The following is a 25773-nucleotide window of genomic DNA, read 5'->3' on the forward strand; positions in this document are numbered from 1 at the left end:
ATCGGATGATTTTAGCGATCTTATTATCGACAAATCACGATCAAGAACTGAATCGCTGACTCATCTCATCATCATCGATGGCTTTTAGTGATTATCAAAATATTTTGTTATGCTTTTAATGAGTCTGTTCACGACTCTTATGTCCCGAAGTAAAAGCCGCCGACTGAAGTGGATAAAACTGGTACTAGCGGAGACCGAAATCCAAGCCGGCATCCGGGGCTGCAAAGTCGAAAAACGGCATGCAGAGAGCCGGGTGCTTTCAGTCAATTGAGGTTGAAGTCGTAGTGGTATGTTGCAAGGCCTTGAGCTAAGTGCGTGTATCCTCGTGCCTTCCTAAAGACGCGATAATATTACATCCCATGTAACGCCGTCACTAGAAGTAGAGCCATTCCCAGAGTTATGCCCTATAAAGCGTGGTACTCAAATAAAATGTCCTTTTCAGGACAGGGAAACAAGGATTTGTCCCAAAGTAAATGTATGTAAGATTCTTTTCGTCATGCCTGCGCGGAAAGTTCACTTTTCCATTGGAGAGGGGTTGAACTTTCCACTCAGGTATGACGAAAAATTATATTCAGCCCTAAGGAGGACAATTAGACAAGCTTAAACCACGTGTTTACCCCCCTCGCCTTCGGCTCGGGTTGTAATTTTACACGTGGTTTGAGCTAGTCTACTTTTCCTCCCTAGGTGTGAAATATACTATTACTGAACGCTCTAGTTATTCAATCGTCAAGCTTTCGAGTGTTACTACATGCCTTCTTTTCTGTTATTAACGTTCTTTTCATTGTATGTTATTTCAATAATTATTAGATTGTTAATTAGAGCAATGAACAAATATAGTTTTTGTGTAATCACTATATTAATCTATTCACTGAATCAAGTATTCTTTGACTAAACATTGTTATAGATAATAATACAATATAAAAATTTTTTATCATACGATTAAATGTTCGTTTTGTTTAGAACTTTCAATTACAATTACTAATGATATATATTTAAATTCTCTCTTCGTGAGTAGAAATTCTACTTCTTTATCATGGTGTTATGTTTGAGAATATCTATATTTATCATATAAGAAGGCGAGTTGATTGTGAGTGATGTTAAGATTTATGTTGAAACGACTTACATCTCCTTAAGCATCATTTTTGCGTGCAGTTCGGAACCCAAAAATAACATGGCAGAACTTTTTCAATTCAGTTGACCTTTTTACGACCCACACATGGTTCGTTGTGACTGACCGTATCAGATACTTAAATAATTCTAATGTAACTTAACAATTTAGTCATAATATGTTAATTTTTGAAATACCCTCCCCTCTCCTCGTAATGGTTTATATGCAGTTCCTTTCATGTAACTGATTTTAAATATAAGCCATGTGTTACAGTTTTACCTCGTAAATTAACTAATTGACTGTCTTGATTAACAATTTGCAGTAGTAAATTATGTATTTTTTGTTCTCCACGCGAAAGCTGGACAGGAATCAACACGCCCAAACTTGTTTAGTAAAATAAGTAAGCCAACATAAGTTTAGTCACAATATTGTAAAATATATATGTATCTATCTATAGTAGGATTGAAAATCGAAAAAATTTGTTAATAGCAACGTACGACTGGTTTGTTCATAGGTGTTTAAAACTGAGACTAGGACAGATTAGACGTTATGGTGCGATCCTGTATGCAATCTATCATTTTGACTAAACTTTCTTTTTAACATTTGTTGTCTTCATCCTATATTTTACAATATATACATAGAAATAGATCACTGCACATTACTTCTTTTGTAGTACACATTAAGTTAAACTCGAAGTCCTTGCGTGTTGTAACCTTCAGGCTAAATAGTTTTTCCTTGCTTCAAGGAGAGTCGACTTCTTCAGAGATGCGGCGACGTGACCATGTACAAAAAGCAGTCAATTCTAGTGACATTTCCGAATCGACAGAGAGACACCACGAAGACCAAATTGACCGAAGAGTCAATCTGAGGATTTCTCGAGTGGGTGCCACCAAGAAGACTGATGCAAACTACCAGGAACATATCACCGAGCTTAATAGAATCTACAAGGGTGATATTACTAGGTCTTTTCTTCGCTATTATAAATATACGTCTTTGTACTATCATTGTTTGAAATCGATTAACCCTAAATCTATAAAAATATGAATTTATTGCTAAAATGTCATTTATAATCGGAATGGAGTTCAATCAACAGGACATTCATTTACCTGTAATAAACTGTGACTTATTACAAGAGATAAGGATCAAACTTTACGGACAACTTTCACTAAATAGTGTCTGTCATAATGAGAATGAGGAAAAGCTAAAATCAGATAAAAGTATCGCTTATTTTTCTATTAGATAAAATATGGAAATTGACTGCTTTTATCAGTTTCTGATAAAAACTTTCTTGTGCATAACAAGCACCGTAACGTGAATCTAAAACACATTTACGATCATCGTGTAAATACGGACATGGCCTATTCTCATTTTCGAGGCATATGCTCAATGTTCTGGAATGATGATAAGTTTGGCTTCGTAGTAATTTTTAGGAAACTGCATCAAATTAAGCTCAGAGAGTTATTTGCGTACTGTAAAAACGTAAATAACCATTTTTACAATTTTTATCTGTATGTCTGTTTGGGGTACTCTTAACAACGGCTGGACCGATTTCAATTAAACTCTGCAGATATAAAAAAGAGGACGTCAAAAGGAATATAGGTTACTTTTTGTTTATGCGAATTGGTTGTAACAATTGAATTTGTTATAAACAATTAACAAAAGGGGATTAACACAATATATACGAGTCCGACCAGAAATTAGATCTTACGATGAAAATCGAACTTCTTTAATCTTTCAATAATACATACGAAGTTATTACTTTCCTTTGAATTTCGTTATAAAGCGATATAAAAAAAAAAAAAATTGGAAACGTGTTAATCTTAATAATAATCACCATGTTATACAGAAGATACGCTGCTAATATCAAATAGATACCTTCAACTGACGAAAAAACCACAAAAAATTGAAAGTAAAAAGAAACAATTAAACATTTTGATCAAATTCATCAACAAATGCCAAAAAAAATGATAAAAACGCTGCCATCAGACTATTTTTAAACAATGAAAAAGACAAACAAACTGATGTGAATAATCTATATAATTTTTATACAAATAAATTTCTTTTCAACAAATTATTATTTTAGATGTGTACTGATAAATAAATTTTGAGTGTCTGTCTGTCTGTTCACAGTAATCTCTGAAGCGGCTGATCTGATGGCGACTAAACATTGCAGGTATGTAAAAAGAGTTGTCGAAAAATCGTTCGAAAAATAATAATTTACAGGGATGCACTACAAAAAGGGATCCTGAGGGCACCAAGGAATTTACAAATTTCATAATCATTTTTTCCGATATCTTTAAAAAAAATTGCGCCACGTCACTGTTGTTTGAAAATCCGATTTTCAAATTGTTCTACATGCAAAAAATGTTTGAAATCATAACATTGTGCCGAATTTGACTTGCCATAATCGCAAAACCATAAAATTGTTTTTATCAATTGTTTAATAAACAAATCACATGAGTGTGCGTAAAAAATTGTAGATCGAATGTTTGATCAAAATATTAATAACATTCGATAACATAAATCTTATTCAGAATTTTTCTTCAAGTGTTTGAAGTATCCTACTAAAACTGCCATCATCGGATGGAAGTAAAACTTTGCGTCATGTATACGTCCTAAATGACTCTGCAAATAACCTAATTCTCATTTTTGAATAATTATTTTAAAAAATTTTGAAACACCAAAAAAGTTCAAAATCAAATAAAGTGCTATATCTTCTATAAAATTTAGTCTTTTTTTTCTTTACATTCGATGAATTGTGTGAGAAAATACTTTTTCGAATTTCCTTGAAATAATTTAAAAGGTGTTACCTTACCAACCACATGTACTTCCAGCAATTGCTCGGCTGTTTCCTTAAAATCCAGGGTTCTACCACCCTCTTTAGTGCGAAGCGCATTCATAACTTTTTCGGCTCGAATCTTGTCGGCCACAAGCTTGTATACCACACCTCATTTCTCCTCGTTCCCGTGAGTTGTGACAAAATCTTTCCATCTCTTTGTTTTCGCTCTTTTTATTGCTTGGAAGTACTTTCTTACCTGCTGGCGGTATCGAAGTCTCGCTGTCGTAATTCGGTGAGTATCTGGACCAAGCTTTTTGGTACGTTGGAATCAATGGCGCAGTCTATATACACTGCGCTTCAGGCGGGACAGATGGTTATTCTACCAAGGATTGCACTAATGCACCAATCCTTGTGGTGGGCTAGATGCGTGTATGCTCGTGCCTTTCTAAAGCAATGGTCCAGCGGAAAGTGTGTTCTCTAGCTCGGGTATAAACTTACCGAAAGCTTCCCAATCAGCTGCTTTGACATTGAACCTTCAAGTTGCCTCTGTGTAAGTTTCACCCTGCACTCCACTTTGACCAAGCTGGATTCCGATAGCCAAATGATCTGATCCCTAAACCCACTCGCTTTCGATCAACCATTTGCTGTGACAGTCCCTGAGTTGCTACGGTCACGTTTACGTTTCCTCTTGAGGAACTGTATGTGAGACCTTCGATTTTGTTGAAAACTTCCAGACCGAATTCGGTAAAGAATTTTGCAAGCTTTTCCTCTTTAGTAACGAAGTGTAGTGACCACAAAGGATATTGGGCGTTCGCATCCACTCAGATAAGGACTTGCTTGCCTCTAAGGGTCGTCAGGACCTTTCGTAAGTGTTCGATATGAACTTCGATTTGGTCCTTGTGCTGAAAATAATGTGAAATACCGTAAAATAATGTGAAATACCTTCAATGAGGGCACACGTACAGTGTGCAGTACTAAGTTCGTCGATATAGAGCATCTTAAGAAGAGGGTTAACTACGACAATAGCCAATTTGGGTTTTTCCCGTTTCAAGGTTTTTACAGCGACTAGGGCTTGGTTATTTGCTTCACGGTATTTCACGGTACGTGTTTTTGGTGGTAGAATAATAGCAGCAATAAAATTTTATGTTTACAGTAGGATCCATTGGGCCTTTTTCTATCCTTTACGCTTCCACTGGAGGAGTCAAAGCCTTGTTTCCCTGTCCTGAAAAGGACATTTTGTTTGAGTACCTCGCCTTATAGGGCATAACTCTGGGGATAGCTCTACTTCTAGTGACGGCGTTACTTGGGACGTGATACACTTGCGCTTTTATAAAGGCACGAGGATACACGCATCTAGCCTAAGGCCTTACGACATACTACTACGAGTCCAACCTCAATTGACCGAAAACACCCGGCTCTCTGCATATCGTTTTTCGACTTTGCAGCTCCGGATGCGGGCTTGGATTTCAGTCTCCCGTAGTACCAGTTTTATCCGCTTTGGTCGGCGGCCCCAGTTGTTTTTGGTGTGAGGGGAGCACCGTTATATTGTCAACAGCTGAGAGAGAAAAATGGTTAGTTTTTGATGTTTCCTGAAATATTAAAGTTTATTATTATTATCATTATTATTATTATTATTGTTTGTTTTAAGTTTTGAGTTTAAGTTTGAAGTTAAAATTTGAATTTGAATGTTTGTTGAGCATTGTAAGGTGGGAATCCCTATCCGTTTGATCCACAGGTTTCAGGTGTTCTGCGAAAATTGCAGGCCTGCAACCTGTGCCTAGGTGCTCCGACAACACCCAGGTGTGGATCAATGAAGTTCACGAGCTATGCTTTCTTACGGCGCTGGTAATGGTAATGACCTACTACTTCTGCGGGATGGAGGGTTCTGTGCACTCTGTGTGCTGGGCGTTGCCACTCCAGTTCGCGCTACCTTCCTTTTCTCTCTTACCGCATTGCGGATTCTTTTAACTTCCTCGAACAATTTTTGTTCCCCGCAAAGCTTGACAAATTGTTCGAGGGCCCTACATGTGTCCTTCGTTTGGACAAATTTCGGCGCTATTTCAGACCATGTTGATCTGAGGTCAACATTCGTTTCCGATTCTATGACCGCTATGAGGCTCGTGCGTCTGTCTTTGTATGCGGGGCAGTGCAGCAGGAAGTGCTCCACTGTATCCTCATCTCCCCTATTGCAATTAGGGCAGGTTGGGTCTGCTCCGGTGGCATATTGTGCACGGTGTGCTTGGAATATACCATGTCCTGTGAATATTGGCGTCATTATATTGTTCAGGCGTATCCACTGGTTATCGAGCCTGTCTGCTATGTTCGGGAAGAAGTGATATGTTTTGCGGCCCGTCTCAGATGCATCCCATTCTGCCTGCCATATTTTGGTCGTCTGCAATCTGAGGTTCATAATCGGCGTCGTCGTCTCCCCTGACGTATTGTCGTTTAGGGAAATTCTAGTGCCGTTGTACGTTACTACTTCTTCGGTGCGAAGTGTATATCGCGCGTTGAGATCATTAATCGCTATGCGTATAGGCGGGACGCCCACCGCCACGCAGAGGCCGTCTCTCGGAGTGGATGCGCGAGCATGCGCCACAACTCCCAAGACGCGTAAGCAATCACCGGCAGGAAGCACCCCCTATATAGGGTTAGGCAGGTATGGTAATTAAGTCCCCATCGCATTCGCGAAAGGCGCCTTATTTTGTGGAATAACTTTTCCGCTTGCGCCCGTCGTTTATGGATATGCATGGAGATGTTAAGATCTCTTCCGAACCAGACTCCCAAGTACTTAACCGCTTCTGGGCGAAGATTTTGCCTAGTACTGATAAAAGGCATATAGGGCGGTATGATTTAGGGTCCGCCACATCTTTGTCGGGACTCTTCAGGAGCATACGAATTGTACCCTCCTTCCAAGCCCGAGGAAAGACACCTTGATTCAAGCATTCGTTGAATAGTGCCAGAAATCTTTCTGGGAGGTACGTGATTGCGCGTTTAACGGCCTCCACTTCTAGCAAGTCTAGTCCTGGAGCTTTTCCGTTCTTAAGCGTTTGGACGACTTGCTTCAGTTCTTCTTTGTTGAATGGTTCTGCATCCTCTGTGTTGGGTAGGTTGAGAGCGTTTTTCTTTAATCTGCTCTGTTTATCTGTGTCTTTTTCCGGGTGGTCGTCGACTACATGAACTGCCAGCAATCGCTCGGCTGTTTCCTTGAAGTCCAAGGTCTCGCCGCCTTCTTTAGTGCGGAGCGCATTCATGACCTTTCCGGCTTGAATCTTATCGGCTGCAAGTTTGTATACTACGCCCCATTTTTCCTCGTTTCCGTGGGTTGTAACAAACTTCTTCCAGCTGTCTGTCTTCGCTCTTTTGATTTCTCTGGAGTACATCCTTACCTGCTGGCGGTATCGGAGTCTCGCCGTCGTGGTTCGGTGAGCGTTTGTACCAAGCTTCTTGGTACGTTGGAATCTATGGCGTAGTCTGTAAATGCTGCGCTTCAGGCAGGATAGGTGGCTATTCCACCAAGGATTCGCTTTCCTTGGTGCTTTACGTCGTGGCATGGACTTTTCACAAATGTCCGTTAGCTCATCTGCGAAAGTGACAGCGAATCTGTCAATGTTCATCGGAGAGTCCAGCGGTGGTCCAGCGGAAAGTGTGCTCTCTAGCTCGGGTATCAGCTTTCCAAAGGCTTCCCAATCGGCTGCTTTGACATTGAACCGTCGGGTTGCCTCCGTGTAAGTTGCACCCTGCACTTCGCTTCGACCAAGCTGGATTCCGATGGCCATATGGTCCGATCCCTGAACCCACTCTCTCTCGACTGACCATTTACTAAGGTACTGTGACAGTCCTTGAGTAGCTACGGTCACGTCAATGTGCGATTCCCCTCTTGGGGAGCTGTAAGTGGGGCTTTCTTCAATTCTATTGAGAACTTCCAGACCGAATTCGGTAAAGAAGTTTGCAAGCTTTTCCCCTCTGGTATCGACGTTTGGTGGCCATAGAGGATATCGGGCGTTCGCATCCATACAGATATGAACTTGCTTGCCTCTAAGGGTCGTTAGGACCTTTCTTAAGTGTCCGATATGGATTTCGATTGGGTCCTTATGTTGAAAGTAGTGTGAGATAGCGTAGAACGAATATCCAAGCCCTTCAATGAGAGCACACGTACAGTGTGCAGTGCTTAGTTCGTCTATGTAGAGCATCTTAAGGAGAGGGTTGACTACAACAATGGCCGATTTGGGTTTTTCCCGTTTAAGGGTTTTTGCAGCGACTATGGCTTGGCCAAATCCTGTAACTGCGTAGCCTTGTGAACCGGCATTCATGGAGTAGGGCTCCTGTAATAACAGTACATCCAGTTGCTTTTCTTTCACAAGTGCAAACGCTCCTTTAGTAGATTTAATGTTCAAGTGTAGATTGAGCTGTAGAAGACGGAGCTCGCCCGTTCTTCTGGTGACGGCATTCTTGGGGTGCCTCCAGGTGGTGTCTAGCCACTTGGGGTTAGGACGGAGCTGACACCGTCCTGCCGGTCTCGGGGCTTGCATGCTATGGTGCTATGTTCATTGCTGTTGTTGTCATCATTATAACTACAACAATAATAACCGTGAGCATTGGCAGCATCGCAACTGTTATTCCACTGGAGGAGTGCCAAATGCCATGCTTCCCTCCGTCCGAAGGACGGTAATGAGTACCTCGCCCCTTTGGGCATAACTCTGGGAAATTATACTACACTACTATCTTAGCGATGGCATTTCCCGGGACGCATATACCTGCACCTAGAACAGGCACAGGGATACACGTAGCAAGCCCGAGGCCTTACGACATACCACTACGAGTCCGACCTCAATTGGCCAGTTGTACCTGGTCCTACATGTCATATTTTGACTTTGCAGCCCCAGGCACAGGGCTTAAAATTTAGCCTCCCGTAGTACCAACTTTCTCTGCTTTGGTCGGCGGTCGCTAACGCGTCTCGCGCTCGGCGTGTTCGACGTACCCCATTCAGACTGCCATATAGGGCAGTACGAAAGTGGGGTACGACGGATTATAGTCTAATCTGCCCCCGTTGTTGCGCGACATATCTTAAGAGCAGAGACATCTATGCAACCCCGGGGGCCCAATTCCACTGGAGGAGTATGCGATCTTACTTGCACTTATGTTTTTCAGTGTACTCCGCAGGTGTATAAAAATATAGTGAGTGTGAGTGAAACGGAAGGAACTGCCGTTCTCTCTTGGACTTACACTTCTTTATGCGCCACGCATGTGCAGAAAAATGTAGTGAGTGCGAGTGAAAAGGAGAGATATATCGTTCTCTCTCAGTGGCAGTAACGTAAGAAATTAAAAGTCCCCCAATTCTTATTTCTTATCTATCTCACGTGGATTAAAATGAAAATCCAAGTGAGAGAACATACTGAATCGTGAATTTTATGCTGAATCGAATGAAAAAGAAAAAAAAAAATTCAATTCGATTAAATAGAAAAAAAATCAATTTGAAATTTTAAAGTTATATTAATTAATGAAAAACTTTTAAAAAAAATAAAAAAAACCTTCGAAAATATTGTCAGAGTAATAAATAAGCGCTCTGATGTGTTTTTTTCTTAAGAAAAAAATTTTTCAAATGTAAAATGATTTTTTGAAAAATTCTACGTTCCACAGTCTCTTCAATGGCATATAATTAATAAACGGTGAGAGATACGTAAAAAATGTATGAATTTTTTTTTTGTAAACAATTCAATTCTCTACAACTTTCTTTCATATTTCCAGCCGTTCTCGAGATATTAGCAAAAAAGTCATTTTTGCACTCTTTCGCATTTTTTTTGCAAGGGCTCCCTTTTATTCAGGACCCTGATTTTTTGCATTAACATTTCTACGACCCTTACGCACATTTTCACGTTGGTTTTATGCTCTTAGCCCAAAATAGTAACTTCAGCTATCCATTGATTGGACTAAAAGTTAAAGTTGTCCAGTTCAGTCAATAAGAACTGTTTTACGTCAATAATCAGTTCAGATCACTGATTTAGTGCCTTAGTATTTCCCAGAAATACAAAATGGATGGTAGCGCGAATTACCACCACAGCCTTACAACCTACGGCTTACTAACCAGATCAACAAAACTTAAAATTTACCTATCTTTAAGACTTGATCACCAGTCAACGTGCCTAAAGTCTATTTAGTATTTCTTATCTGTATCATAAGTGCTGTAATTAATTTTTGAGTGTTTTTTGAATAACGATTAACTTTTTAACATGACTGATATTCCAGGAATCATTAATTTTTACAGTATTTGCTAATAAAAAGGAAACATATTAAATTTTTGCATTTTCTTTGACAATTTTGTGATTAATTCTCTTAAAAAATAGCTATTTCTCTGATACGATTAGAGGTACAGCAAAACTAACAAAATTTTAGTGATTTTTCGAACGGGTGTAGTCATACGTAGTAATCTATATCAATAATATTAAAGTGTATGTCTGTAATTTTAAAAAAAATGCCTCGAAATTAGCTGAAAGAACCTATTTCAATTAAACTTTGCAGACATAAAATAGAAGACGTTTAAAGCAACATGAGCTACTTTTTATTTATGTAAATTGCTAATAACAATTGAATTCGTTGCAAACAATTGAAAACAGTGTTAATGCAATGTATACAAGTCCCACCAATACGATATTTTTTCTTTTACTCGAAGAAAGTTACTTACTATGTCATACGAATAAATAATGACTCTTTTTGTTTACGATAATTTCCTTTGTTGTAAACATTTAAAAACGTGATCTAGACAATAAATTTAAGATCTTCCCACGTGTAACTTTTTTTACGGACAAATTACATAATTAAAAAAATCTTACGACTTTTTCTTACATTTGATATGCAGTTGTAGAACAACACTAATTATTTTTCACTTTACATGACGCAACCGACACTGTGGCCTAATGGATACAGCGTCAGCCTGACGCGCCATGGGTAGCGGGTTCGATTCCCGGCCGGGACAATATCATCTATGTGGTTTTTCTCAGGCCACCGTAAGCGGGTTTTAATTACAGGTTTTCTGCAGTTTCCCTGTGTCCTCGTGCAAATGCGATACAATGGTTAGTAATGGGCGTAAGTCGGCTGCAGATGCAACCCGATAGACTATGTGTGTAATAGTTTTTTGGGTTGGTAGAAAAGTGGTGAGACTGTAGAGGGGGGATTGAGAGAGAGTGCGCGTAGGATCCCGATCGTAGAGATAAGGAGGAAGTATTGTAAAACACCTAGTAAAGCCGGGTATACAATTAAAATAAATGATTAATATACTTTACATGACGAATAATAACATCAGTATTTTTCTGTAGACAAGATGAAGAAAACATAGTAATTCTCAAAATTCGTTAAAAATGATTCAACAACAGTACATAAAAATTTCACAAAAATAATGAAGAGAAGCTCGGTGTACGTAAATGATTTTAGAAATTTTCGAGAATATTTTGTGATAAGTGTGCATCACTGATTTGCCATCCATGTTATCAAAGAAATCATTAGTAGTATCTATATCGTTATAAAAAGCGAAGGGACTCACAATAAAAAACACCCTGAAAAGTAAGAGGCACAAGGACTCAGTATAATAAGTTGCTTCTGGATTATGCATAGAGTGGAAATTTCAATTCGTGGTCAGCAACTACAAAAACTCCGAATTTTATAGATACCTACAAGATTGTCAAATCTTTGTGTCCGCCATATTCAATCCGCAATTTTCAAAATTTGATGTGAAATTTGTGATTGGTGACTACCAACACTCTCGTGATATTTCTAGAATTCGTCATAAGCCATATTGAATTTTGAAAATCTAATTTTAATCTCATAATTAGTGACGATAAAAACCCCTTCGTACAGAATTTTACGAAAATCTGTACGATTCTAAGAGTTTCAAATTTACAAAATTTGCACTATTGTAAATCCGCAATTTTAAAAAGGCTGTGAGTGATTGCGATTAGAGAAAAAATTTTTATCTGTAAGTTCAAACATTCTGATCAACGATAATTGTTCTTTATAAGAAGTAACATCAAGCTAAACCTGTCTGTACGTGTTTTATACGCCTTTCTTACTGACAAAATTGCAACACATATGCCTGCAGTTATTGTTTTGTTGACTCAAGATATTTTCTATAATAAGTAAGAAAAGTAGAGATGCATGTTGACTATGGATGGTTCGTTGAATGTTTGCATAGGAAAATGGTTGTTATTACGCTTATTTATTTTTTATAATACTTCTATGAAGCCGTAATAACTATACTTGTAATTAATATTTAGACTGCCGACATGTAGTTTTGTTTGAGTATCTCTATAACTAACAAGGAATTGTTGCAAGGTGATCACCGTCGATTTAGCTAAGACCTCTATATAATAATCGACGTCGGAAAAAATGAATCATGTATTTTTTTTTCTGCGGAAAAACGTTTTGAAGGGGTAAAGATTATTCCCAAAGTTGACACCCTATAAAGGTAATTTCTAATTTTCACATATTTCTAATCAAAATTTTCCAAAGTGACCTTACACGTTAAAAACAACATGAGAAACGATAAAAAATACCGTTATTCTCATATTTATAAAACTTGCGGATATACGTTTTTCTTTTATTAAAAATAACAAAAAATCTATTACTTAAAAATTATCAATTATTTTTTAATGAGACCAATTTCAATCAGAAGAGCATAAAAAATTACGAGATACATGTCTTTGCAATTTTTAAAATAATATTCAAGACAGTAAATAAAGTAGCATTTAAAAAATTTTCAATTGTTATTGATTGATTATTTATCGTCACAATAATGAACGATTAAAATACATCGTAATTTGAGACTGAGTAGTTTATGATTAATCAAAATATTATTTTTTGTTATCGTCATGTAGGCAAACATAGATATAATTCTTATCACAATCACTGATGAACTATGTCTGACGAAAATGATTTCTGTCATTGTAATATACGGATTATTCAATGCTAGCATTTTGAACGAATGTGACACATTTTAATCTTTTAAAAAATTGTTACATTATTATTTCGCATTCATCTTTAATACTGTAGTAAATGGATATTTTTGCATCTTGTATTCATTTTAATTTTCGTTAATAGTCCGAAATTATTTTGTATGTGTATAAAATCGTGTGCTCGAAATAAAAATATCATTATCTTTTCTTCTAAAAATTGTTTAACACTCAATAGTTGAAAATGATAGTTAACCCCCTCCTTTGTGTTATTCGGTTACTTTCAACAACATTTCTAACTATAAGAATTATGGAGATACCTGTGAATGATGCTGAAATACAATTGGAAAATCACTTTGAACAAATATTATTAAATGCAATGAATGGGTATACTGATATCGAAATGATGGAGGAGAATTCATAGCATTTTGAAAAACCATATAAGGATTGGGAACCAGAAATTATAGAAGACGAAGAATATGCATCTGCAATCCATGAACCAAAAGTGTCTGATGGAGCATGTACTACTGATAAAGAGAACTTAAGTCATGATTATAAATTGTGAGCACTTGAGTATTGGCAAAGTGGTAAAACAAAAAATTTTAGTATCGATAGTGTTAAGAAAAAATTTAGATAAGTACAGTTTTCTCGACAATTAAAACGCTGAGCACATCAATTAAACTAAGGTAGAACATACAAAGAAGAAATAGTTTAAATTTGCAAATATACGTTCGGAAATTTTAAAACTGCTATCGATGCTGGGATGATAGTCGATGATTCCGATTAAAAAAATGGACATTATTAGCAAAAAAAAATTTGCAATTTGATGATCTCTGTTTTCAAGCATCTTCAACGTGGATACTATCATTCAAAAGAGCTCATCGTATTGTTTCTCGTAGAATTAACAAATTCATATCATCAGAAACGATTAAAGATCGTAAAATATTGAAACAAACATCAGAAGTATTCGTTAACGATGTAGAATCGAATATTCAATCATATGGATTAAACAAAATACATAATTCCGATCAAAGAAGCTTTCAATTGGAAGTACATTCAAAGAGGATTTTAGCTCCATAGGTCTGCAAGTCTATAATTACGATGTATTTTAATCGTTGATTATTGTGACGATAAATAATTAATCAATAACAATCGAAAATCTTTGAATTGCTATTTTATTTACTGTCGTTGATGTTATTAACATCCCAGTAGGAAGTTATAGTAATGGGTCCGATTTCGCAAATCCCGAATTTTGATATGACTCCACGTTTTAAGGTCCCCAGAGGCGAATACGACCGTTTTCCAGTGGACGTGTGTGTGTGTGTGTACGTATGTGCGTTCGGAATTATTTTTCGCCTCGATTATCTCGAGAACAAAAAATGATATCGACGTGAAACCAACTGCATCCGACACGTAATTACGCAACTTAGAACTGATTAGATATTTAGCAAAATCGGTTCAGCCCATTTGTTGGCAGAACCAAAAAACTAGCAAAAATGGAAAACGTCCTGAATGTTGCAAATTATAAATTATACCATTTTTCAGAAGAAATTTCGAAATCTATTAAAAATTCGTATATTAAATGATCAGAATACTCATATGAAAATATGATGACAATATTTGATCGGAAAAAAAAATTTCAAAAAACAAAATCAGCAATGAAAGAATTTTAAACTCGTGTCAGGATTGAGAAAACAGCATTCAAGACGCTATAATTGTCAATAATATGGAATTGTGTTCATATCAATTAAACATTGTTACTAACAAATGATTATTGATCATGGTAATATTTAAATAAAAAGTTTTAAATTGTTATGAACAATAAAAAGAGGGACCCTTTCTATATGTATGAGTACTTTTAACGCATAATTTTTTCTTTTACTAAAAAAATGTTACCAACCGTATGACATAAATGAAAACATACTTTTTTCGTGTATAATAATGAAATTTGTTGTAAATAATGAAGGAAAAGAATCTATGAGGTATATTCGAATTCTTCTAACGCACAATTTTTTCTTTTACTGAAATGAAGTAACTAACCATATTAAATGAATAAAAACACTTTCATTCCGTTTATAACAATTCCATTTGTTGTAAAGAATAAAAACGGGTTCTATTCGAATTGTTTTTTCATTTTTTTCACTGGGAAGTTGGTCGTGTGGACCTTTCGGGTCGCACACAGACCACTGCAGAGCACTGATATTTTTAAAAATTGCAAAGACATGTATCTCGTAATTTTTTATGCTCTTCTGATTGAAATTGGTCTCATTAAAAAATAATTGATAATTTTTAAGTAATAGATTTTTTGTTATTTTTAATAAAAGAAAAACGTATATCCGCAAGTTTTATAAATATGAGAATAACGGTATTTTTTATCGTTTCTCATGTTGTTTTTAACGTGTAAGGTCACTTTGGAAAATTTTGATTAGAAATATGTGAAAATTAGAAATTACCTTTATAGGGTGTCAACTTTGGGAATAATCTTTACCCCTTCAAAACGTTTTTCCGCAGAAAAAAAAATACATCACCTTGCGAGGTTTCTTTGTAAGACTTAGCACAAAAGGTTTTATTGTATCTTTTGCAATGATATTAATACAAAATTACATAAACGAACATCACCGATTGCAATTTTGGTTTATTCACAACAGAAATGTTGAGAATATCATTGAAATGAAGGGAATGTTCGCAATAAAAGACGAGAATGTTTAGTAAAAGAAGGCAATGTCTTAATAACAGAGGTTTTACAATAATTTTGTAGGGAAAAAGAAAATTTCGAGTTAACTTGTAAATATATTCATTGGTCCTGAGCGGTTCATAGAAAAATTCCCACCCGAGTCAAAATTTTCATAATAACTTCATACTGACTATACTGAATTTTCAGTATAATCAGTACAAATTCAATGAAAGTAAGGATAGAAGTTTTAGAGTTAAAGTAATACTGAATTTTTACTGAAGACTTATGATTAACTCCGTTTTCAACTGTATCAGTATAGATTAAGTATTCGAAATTTTTAAATACTGAATATATACTGACACATCTGAATATCCGGATTCATATTTAATACATTCAGTGAAAAATCAGTATAAATTTCGTAGATTCAGTATAGAATAAATATTAAATAGAAGAGGTTGGTTACTATAGTAGCCAACCTTATTTTGGATTTTATTGTAGTAAGAACAATAATTTTTTTTTATATATTATTTATTAAAAAACACATAAACATACATTATATATTTTTATAATTTATAAGAAATTAAATATATATTATTTATCCCCCTACGGAACAATATATAAAAAATTTATATTTTGGAGAATATATTTTTATTTATATAAGAATTGGCCGATTATTTATATCCGGAAATATATTGTGAATGTAGTTTTAATACATCCGGTAATATTTTAATATTTTTCGGTCGGCCAATTCTTATATAAATGGAAATATTTATTCGCAAATATAAATTTTTGTATATTTTGTTCCATGGGGGTCAATTTTTCTTTGGAAATAACAATTTCACCGTCATAAATCTTTGGAAAAAACAACTATATTCCAATAAACTCATACTTATTTATCGAAAGCGATATGCAAATTTCAATTTGTTTAAAACAACCATTACAGGCTATTCACTTCCTATTTATTAAAAATAACTTTTATATTACTACTCATTGATAGTAAGTTAGAACTTTGAAGTGATAAATTACAACCTAATTTTATTTCAAAAGAACCAACTCACTGATTACTTCTTCGATGACCTCTTTTTTTGATAGGATCTCAAACTTGATGTGTATCCGTTAATACAGTCCGCGAATTCATTATCGAGGATGACTTTATCATCTGGGAGAAGATCATTCACCCAATCTAAAATACAACGATCGATGTAAATTATATTATTGATAAAAATCATTTGATATGTGTGATTAAATTAATTAAAATTTATATACTTACCAAGTAATCCTTTATAGAGACGTTCATCGATACCTGGGTGATTAGAATTAGCTTTAGCACTATAATGCTGTGTTTGATTGCCATAAACTTCAATTAATGTAGATTTTACAATTGTTCTCCAATCTTTAGATCGCCCAAAATTCCTCATTTATCCGGGAAATAGCCAATTTTGGCAAATAAAATCCACAATTTGGCGAAATTAGATCCTATAAACAAAATTACTTATGTACCATTTATCACAATATAACAATCATAAATTATAATAAAATATGTACAGGTTTTCATAAACTTACAGAGCCCGCTGTTTTATTTGAAATTTTATCGGGAAGTTGAAATGAAGAATTCATGTTAAACACAATAGGTGAATGCATTGTAAAAAAATTAGTATAAGAATATACCTTAAATGAAGCTCTTGAATCAACGTGCTGTTTAGATTTTTCTTGCTGTTCATGTAAGAATTTCATTGATTAATATAGTTGTCTCTGAATCTCTACATGCTCTTCTGTTACTGTTTAATTAAAAAACCGATAAATTAATATTTTTATATATTTTAAATTTCTGAGATGAAAACTATTAACCAATTACTTACGCTCATTGATGGGTATCCCATATATAATTCGTCTTCCCAGATCATAATTTTCATCATTATCATAATTAACTACGGTGCTTCGTAATCCAGATGTTGATGGAACATTATTTTTCGAATCATGAGTATCAATATTCAAGTTTTTCAAAACATTTTCAGGTACGTGATGCTGGTTATGATTATCTGTACGGCCTGGAACATCTTGAGGCATTCAATGTTGATTATCAGCAACGGAGCTATTTACTTGACCTGAAGCATTCCCAATCATCTCATTTTGATAATCATTAGCTTCATTATCTGTATGGCCTGAAACATCTTGAGGCATTTGATGTTGATTATCACTAAATCCACCATCCATCTGATCTAAAGTATCTTCGGTTAGCTGACAATTATCGACTTCACTTTGAATGTGACTATGAGCATCTATGATCATTTGAGGCTGATAATCACTGGATTCACAGTCCATATCCTTTTGAACATTTGTATTCATATTTTGCTGATTAGCTTCAATTTGATTTGGACCACGAGCTAATACAACTCGATAATTAGAAGCACCAACAGCTGGAAAGGGTACGTGTGATATTATTTTGATTTTCTCAGAATTTGACAAATCTGCTATTTTATAACTGTCATCATCATTGATGGTTTTGGTTGAAGGAATGGATGCATTCACGGACTGGGGACTATTGATGGAGTTAATGCATGTTGATTTCAATGATGCAGATGGTTCTGATAATTTCGAACTATTTTCAATCTTTTGTTTTTTGAACAGACGAGGAGCTGATCCAATTTCGTCACTTCTTTTTTTTTGTTTTTCACAAATTATTTGCTTCGTCGATTTTTGTTCTTTATTGTCATCTTGAGGTGTTGAAATGATTTCACTAACTGTATTAGTAGCATTCAAGTCGTCTTTTTTTTTCTTATGTGCATCTCGATCCTCTGAAATGAAATTGTTCATGCAATGCATGTGATTACAATACATTAAACAAACTAGACAATATATGTAATTCAATCCAAGAATTTACATTTATATACGTTACATTTACGTTATTTATTTACGTTACATTTATATCAGTTTTAGGATAATTAAGTATACTTACCACTTATCTCTAATAATTTGTAACTAACATTGTCAACTAAAAATATTTGTTATAATTTTTGGTATTTTCGAGGAATTCGTGATAATAACTCAACAGAATTTTGTTTGCTTTTATTGTTCCAAAGCAAAACATACTTACGTTTTCTTTGTGGCATGTTTAATATAATTTCTTCTTTTAATTTTTAATCATATTATAAGCACTGCACAATTATAAAAAAAATTACCCAATTAAATAATAGTTTTAAGGTTGATATTTATTGATTAATTGAAATATTTAAGCCACACTTGGAAGTCTATTCCAATGAAAAATCCTGTTCAAACACGTTGATCGAATGCCAGTTTCTCAGTATAGTTACTGCAGTAAACACTGGCGCTAAAGTCGTTTTAAAATTTGAATTGAGGTAGAAGTACCTGAAGGGATGTTATTGTAAATATTTTTCATAACCTTGTTACGTGAACATTGCGAAAACGTTAGCACAAAAGTAAGAATATAAATTATATTTATATTTACTTTAAACTTCATAAAATAAAAATTATTTTCAATTTTAAATATGTCACGAAAGGCTTTGAGAGAACTTGGATCACGACATTTTCGTGACCGATTAAATTCTATTATTAATAATAGTGTTTCTGAAGATAATGTTAACCTTACGAATGAAAACAATCCTCCATCAAGAGTAGTATCAGAATTATCGGAAGGAATGTCAATGTAAGTATTTATTGTTTAAATATAGATCAATATTTTTTATAAATTTTTAGAAATAACAATATCATTCATTTTATCATATATTTATTTTTGTAATAGTAGTGATCAAAACCTAGAACCAGTAGAAGTCGGAAATATTGAAGAAATATATGCTATGATAATGGATAATGATGATAATATTGGAGAAGGAAACATGTAAGACAATCAACTTTATACATATTGGTATTTTGCATCCACAAATTATTAAGAATTCACGTTTTTCAGGCTTATAGGAGAAGTACTAGAAGCTAATGAAATATTTACAAACGAAGTGAATGATCCAGAAGAAAATTCCATATTTGTTGTAACTGAAGAAGACAATCAAGGTGATGAAGATGACATACCAAATGTTGAGAACGACAATAGTTATAGGAGTACTCCATTATACATGGGCGCTGACATAACAGTCGAAGAAAGTATGTTAGCCATATTAGCTTTATGCTTGAAACACCATTTGACGAAGTCTTGCATTTCTGATGTCATCAGCTTGATTGAATTACATTGCCCTAGTATAGGACTAATTAAAAACAGCCTATTTAAGTTTCAAAAATTTTTCAATTTTGGAGAAGATAACTATCAGAAACATTATTACTGCTCATCTTGTATGGATAAGTTAGAGTCAGAATATCATATGTGTCCAACATGTCCCGGTAGTGAAGTTTCAGATTTTATAGAAATGCCAATTATCAGTCAACTACAAATGATGTATCAACGGAAAGATTTCTTCGATTTATTGCAAAAAAGATTTGGACGATCAAATGAAATAGATACAATATATGATATTTATGATGGAAAATTATATCAAGAGTGGATAAATAGTGGTTATTTATCAGATAAGTCTAATAATATTTCATTTACTTGGTATACTGACGGTGTTCCGGTGTTTTCATCATCAAATAAGGGTATTTGGCCAATTTACCTCACGATTAATGAACTACCATTTGAAGATAGAAAGAAGAGACATAATACGTTAATATTAGGATTGTGGTATGGCCAAAAAAAACCTGATTTTAATCTTTTTATGAATAGTTTTCAACCAACATTTAACAAATTAACGAAAAGAATTAAAATCTTTCTCCCTAACCAAAGCACAATTACAGTAAAAGGTATTTCGCTTATGGGAGTTTGCGACTTACCAGCTAAGAGTGAGTGCTTGAACTTCAAGCAATTTAATGGACAATATGGATGTCCAGTATGTTTTTATAGCGGCAGTGTCATACAAATTGGACCTAGATCTCATCTTCAAGTATACCCTCATACAAATGTGTATGAACTAAGAACATTAGATAAATGCGTTGACCTTGCAACAGAGGCAACACCAAATAATGCTCAATTAGGAGTTAAAGGACATACTGCCTTGTCAAGATTAATGCCAGACTTTATCTAGGGTACGAATACTGATCGTATGCATGCAGTCGATGGTGGAGTTATGAAGAAAATATTAATAAAAGCAACTAAATTTATTCATAGAATGCCTAGGAAAATTAATGATTCAATACATTGGAAGGCATCAGAATTGAAACATTTTTTATTCTACTATTCTTTACCAATATTAGAAGGAATAATGGATGCTCAATATTTTCAACATTTCACATTATTAGTTGTTGCAATTTCTATATTAAGTTCTGAAGAGATTACTAAGGTAATGATCGATGTTGCAGAGGATCTGCTAAACCGATTTCTCAAAGAATTCCAACAATTATATGGACTTAGACATCTGACAATCAACTTTCATTTACTTATACATTTAGCTCATTGTGTAAAAGAGCATGGACCTCTTTGGAGTTATACGTGTTATAAGTATGAAAGTATAAACGGAGAAATTTTGAATCTTATTCATGGGACAGGAGATATTTATTCGCAAATTGCTGAAAGTCATCATCAATTGATAAAAATGAGAAGAGATGTTGAAAAAATCAAGAATGAAAATGTAAAAGAGTTCTGTTTAGAAAGAAAAAAAACAAGTTAAAATTACACAAGATATTAGTGAAAGTATACATACTGTTGGGAACTATATATTACTTGATAAAATCCCAGACATTATCATTCAAGCGCTGAAAAATAGTCAAATGTCTGTTAACAATGTACATGTTTTTCAATTTGCACGTTGTTTACATAACAATAAATTATATACGTCAGAAATCTACAAGAGATCGTTAGAAACGAATAGCTGTGCTGTAAAGTACATAGACTCAAACATATATAAAATGGGTTTATAAACTGTTTTATTAAATATGTTCATTGTCAATGCGAAAGGGATAATTGTATATGTGAATATGAATATTTGGCAATTATTCGCGAAGTGCGAAGTGTAGGAGTGTTTAGTGCACAAGGCTATTATTATACTTATACTACTTCAGGATTTATTCATAAATGTGAAGAGATATCTTTTATTAAGGCAATTGCAATCAATAACTTAATCTCACCATGTATTTACATTAATGTAAACGATGAAAAGTATTTAATATGTCCAGTAAACACGAAAGAAATTGAATAATTATTTTATGTAACCACAATTATATTATTACTCCTAAAAAATAATTTTAGAATAAATCAATAAATAAATTTAATCGGTAACATTACAAACTTTATTCTTCTTCTTATCCTCATTCTTATTCTATATCGAATAAACTCATATTGGAATTAACAGTACAACGAAAAATTTATAAATATTTTGCAATTTAACTATAATATAAAATTATATTCTAGAATACTTTCCGAACGTTCAATAAAAATTTAGAATACTCATTCCAACAATGTTCTGATTCTATACTGATTATATTGATGTCAGAATAATAATCAGTAAAATAAAAAATATTTCAATAGGTTCAATGTCATTTAAGAATAATTTCAGAACGTTCAATAGAAATTTAGAATACTCGTTTAAATGATACTGATTTTACATTGATTATATTGATGTCAGAAAAATTAGTACAAAATCAGTGTAATAGAGAACGTATCAGTAGATTCAATAGAATGATAGAAAGATTTCCGAGCATTCAATGAAAATTTAGAATACTGATTTTTAAAATTTATTCGAATTTTATACTGAACATATTGATGGCCGAATAGACAGTACAAAATAATAATGATTTCAAGATGTTCAATATAGAATCAGCATAGAAATTAAAAAATTAATACATTCAATATAAAATTAGTATTGTTTTAGAGTACTCAATATGGATTCTATATGAATTCAGTATATTCAATATAAAGTTATTATAAAAATTTTGACTAGGGCAAGTTTTTAACATTTTTATTTTTGCTAGAAAAAAACATTTACGTCATTATTTTGACTTGTAATGTTATTGTTTGAGACATCTATTAGATATTTTCAGAAAATTGATTAAGAATTCGTATATAACCAGTTTTGCATATTTAGAAATAGTCATGACGTGTATCATGAAACCATTGCAGATAAAAAAAATTACCTTGATTATTCCGTGCAATAACAATTTCAACAACTCCACGTGCTTGTTGAAGAATAGATATTGCTTGTTCATGAGATATATTTGAATCTAATGGTTGTCCATCAATAGCTAGTATCTGATCTCCCTCTACTAAACGACCATCCCTGAAAAATATTAAATGTAATTCAAATATGATTCTAAGTGTAATATTATATAATTATACATAAAAAAGGATCGAGATATAAATGAATTGTTTAATAAAATATGAAATTTATAATCGAATATAGTCAGGATACTTATTGTCGATGAAGTAGCTAAATTTTTAGGGGTTGATTTGATAATCACCGGCAAGAATTCAAATTGATTGCATAGATTGCGTTTTTAATTGTCTATAGCAAATACAATTATTATCAAAGAGACAGTTTTAGTTCATGCTGTCCGGTAAGTAACAACGCTTTTAGTGGAGGAAAAATTTATCTTTTTAGGAACTCGATACTATTTCATAGATCCTATTTTAAATTGTTCGTCACAAATTCAATACATAAAACAAAGAAAATTTGTTTTTATCTATGTATCATGATTATCTGATCTTTTCTTACTTTTCCGGTAAAGGAAATGCATTTCTTTTACTGTTTACTAATAACAAAACTCAATAGAAGAAACTTAATAAACTCACTGAGACTTATTTTCAACCGGTTGACTGTCATTCATGAATCAATTGGTTATCAATAAATAAAATATTTATCTTATCTTTAAGCTTTACTAATTCAATAGAAATCGATCTTGAGAATTAAGGCGGTAATGTTTTTTTTTGACCGAACGACAGGCCTGCTAATAGCAAATTTCCTTTTTTAAATCTTTCAAATTATAGTAATTCGTTGACAGTTAGATAAAAAAGCCAAATCTAGAATCTTGATGACTTGAACAATGAGACACCATCGCAATTCTATGTAAAAGATAATTTATGCTCATTTTCTGTTTAGTGTTTTCGGTTTAGTTAAGGCAGGACGATTTCTTGTGGAACTGGGACGACTTCTTAAGGTTGACACCACCAGGCCTATAGATCTTGCCTACCTAAGGCTGAGGGAACCGGGGGACTCATGGGGCTTAGCGGAATATCCGAAGGCAAAATTAACGTTTTTGCATCCCACTATATTGGAAATCGACAGGGGCTGTTTCGGGGCTCAGAAGGGAACCAAGGCAACTTGGGAACCAAGGGAACCTGCAGGCCTAAGACATAAGACGATCGCCTTTACTTTGCAAACAGACCCTGTACAATGACCCCGTGGCTCAGTGTAGGGGAAGGCGGGAGATTCTAAGACACCTTCTTCCACAAAAAAAAGGTTTAAAAAAACAATTAACTCATATTGAAAGATAAAGAATAACTGAAAATACTTATATCAATTCAATACCTTGAGATTGGAGTTTGAAAAAATACTTAGTGCAATGTAGATCTTTTATATTGTAACAAATTAATCGTAATTAAATTCATCCTTATAACTTTTTGATTCGTTCTTCAAACATTTCAATGAGGCTAATGTAATATGTGCCTAATTTAGATGTAATTTTTGTTAGCCTAATGCGAACCTGATAAACATTCCCTAATAAATAACGAACTAGGACCAATCAATTAGGCAAGGGGAATGCCTAATTTACGCTAACCCATTTGTTCTGACTTGAGGGCCCCAAGTCAGCGAGTCTAAAAATATTTAAAAATTGTGTAATGCTGGACTGGTCCACCGGTGCGTCAGTCAACTCACTGGACTAATCATCGAAAATCATTTCCCTCATGGCCCAGCAGACAACGTTACGGTCCTAGTGACGACAACAAGCACGCGGTCGATCACTTCCCGAGTAGAAGTTATTTTAGGCATGCCCAAATACCTACCGGACCCTTATTGGGAATTAAATGGGTTAGCGTAAATTAGGCATTCCCAACCTATGCTTGATAAATTTATTTTTAGGATGAAATAAAATTTGCCAATTTCGCACTACCCAATAACTTCCCAATTACAACCTTAAAAATTTAACTGAAACGATATCTCAGTTCGTCATTCATTAGAAAATGTTTATCAGGTTCGCATTAGGCTAACAAAAATTACATCTACATTAGGCACATATTACATTATCCTCATTCAAATGTTTGAAAAACGAATGAAAACGTTGTAAGGATGAATTCAAAATTAATTTTTCACAATATAAAAGATTTACATTAAATTAAGTATTTTTTTTAAATTCCAAAAACAAAGTATTGTAATAATAAAAAAACTTTCGGGTATCCTTTTTCTTTAAACAATAGTTCATTGTTTTTATTAAACCTTAACTGAATTATGTTGACTGAAAATATATTGTAGTTGTAGACAGAATACTAATTTAGAGGTATGAAAATATTTAAACCACTAACATTATTTATTATGAAGATTCAAAATGAATGATTTACATAAATCTTTTAAAAAATTATACATGTAGATTCCTTCATATTAATACAATAGTAAGAGTTTTTTAATTGATTGAATAGCCGAGTGGGTAACGGCATTGGTCTCAGATCTGTGCAAGGTAGCAATCGTAGGTTCAAATCCACCAAGGAACACATTTAATCATATATGTTTTCTCGGAAATTTAATTAAAATACGTTTGATAATTAGTATTTCAACAATATAAAATCACAGAAAATGAGATAATCAAACAAAACTTAGTTTTTATATTTAACATGCCTCAATTAAGCTTTCTTCACTCGGTCCTAATAGGGACAAGCGTTACATTCCCAATGTAGGCCTAATATGGTATCCCATTGGGTGGCTGACTTGAATTTAGGAAATTTGAATTAGGTGCGAACTCTTTCTCAAAAATAAATTCTACTTGGGTTGTGGCGTCAGTTAGCTTCAGGCAAATCACGCGCTCAACTCTGTAAAACGTCATGCAGTCAAATCGCATATTTGGGCAGTAAGCTCACATTTTTTAGTTTAGATAAATCAGTTGTAGTGTTTTTGGGCGCGAAGCTGAGCTGGCATCGACGCCGTAGTGCCTCATGGACAGTCACACGTATAGCACACACCTGAACAACTCCACTGTATTGTGTGTCTGTCGCTACATGCTGTGTTCGATTCTTGTTGTAAATTACTTTTGAGACAATTTATTATTATGTTCAGATAATTAATTTAGC

General features: G+C 34.0%; 1 protein-coding gene across 10 annotated transcripts in view; it reads right to left on the bottom strand.

The window, feature by feature from the left end:
• The window catches only part of LOC118064357 (patj homolog), a 349897-nt gene that overhangs the window by 212198 nt on the left and 111926 nt on the right, over positions 1-25773 (bottom strand). For all 10 annotated transcript variants that reach the window (XR_004690049.1, XR_004690048.1, XM_035078870.1 and 7 more), the window contains one exon: positions 22632-22774. Coding sequence is in view for 8 of the 10 variants with exons in the window: in XM_035078870.1 (XP_034934761.1) it covers positions 22632-22774 (143 nt within the window). In the remaining 2 variants the exon portion in view is untranslated. The remainder of the gene's footprint in view (positions 1-22631; positions 22775-25773) is intronic.

The sequence above is a fragment of the Chelonus insularis genome, unplaced genomic scaffold, assembly GCF_013357705.1.
Source record: "Chelonus insularis isolate UGA/USDA-ARS -01 unplaced genomic scaffold, ASM1335770v1 contig_17_pilon, whole genome shotgun sequence".
Taxonomy (NCBI): Eukaryota; Metazoa; Arthropoda; class Insecta; order Hymenoptera; family Braconidae; genus Chelonus; species Chelonus insularis.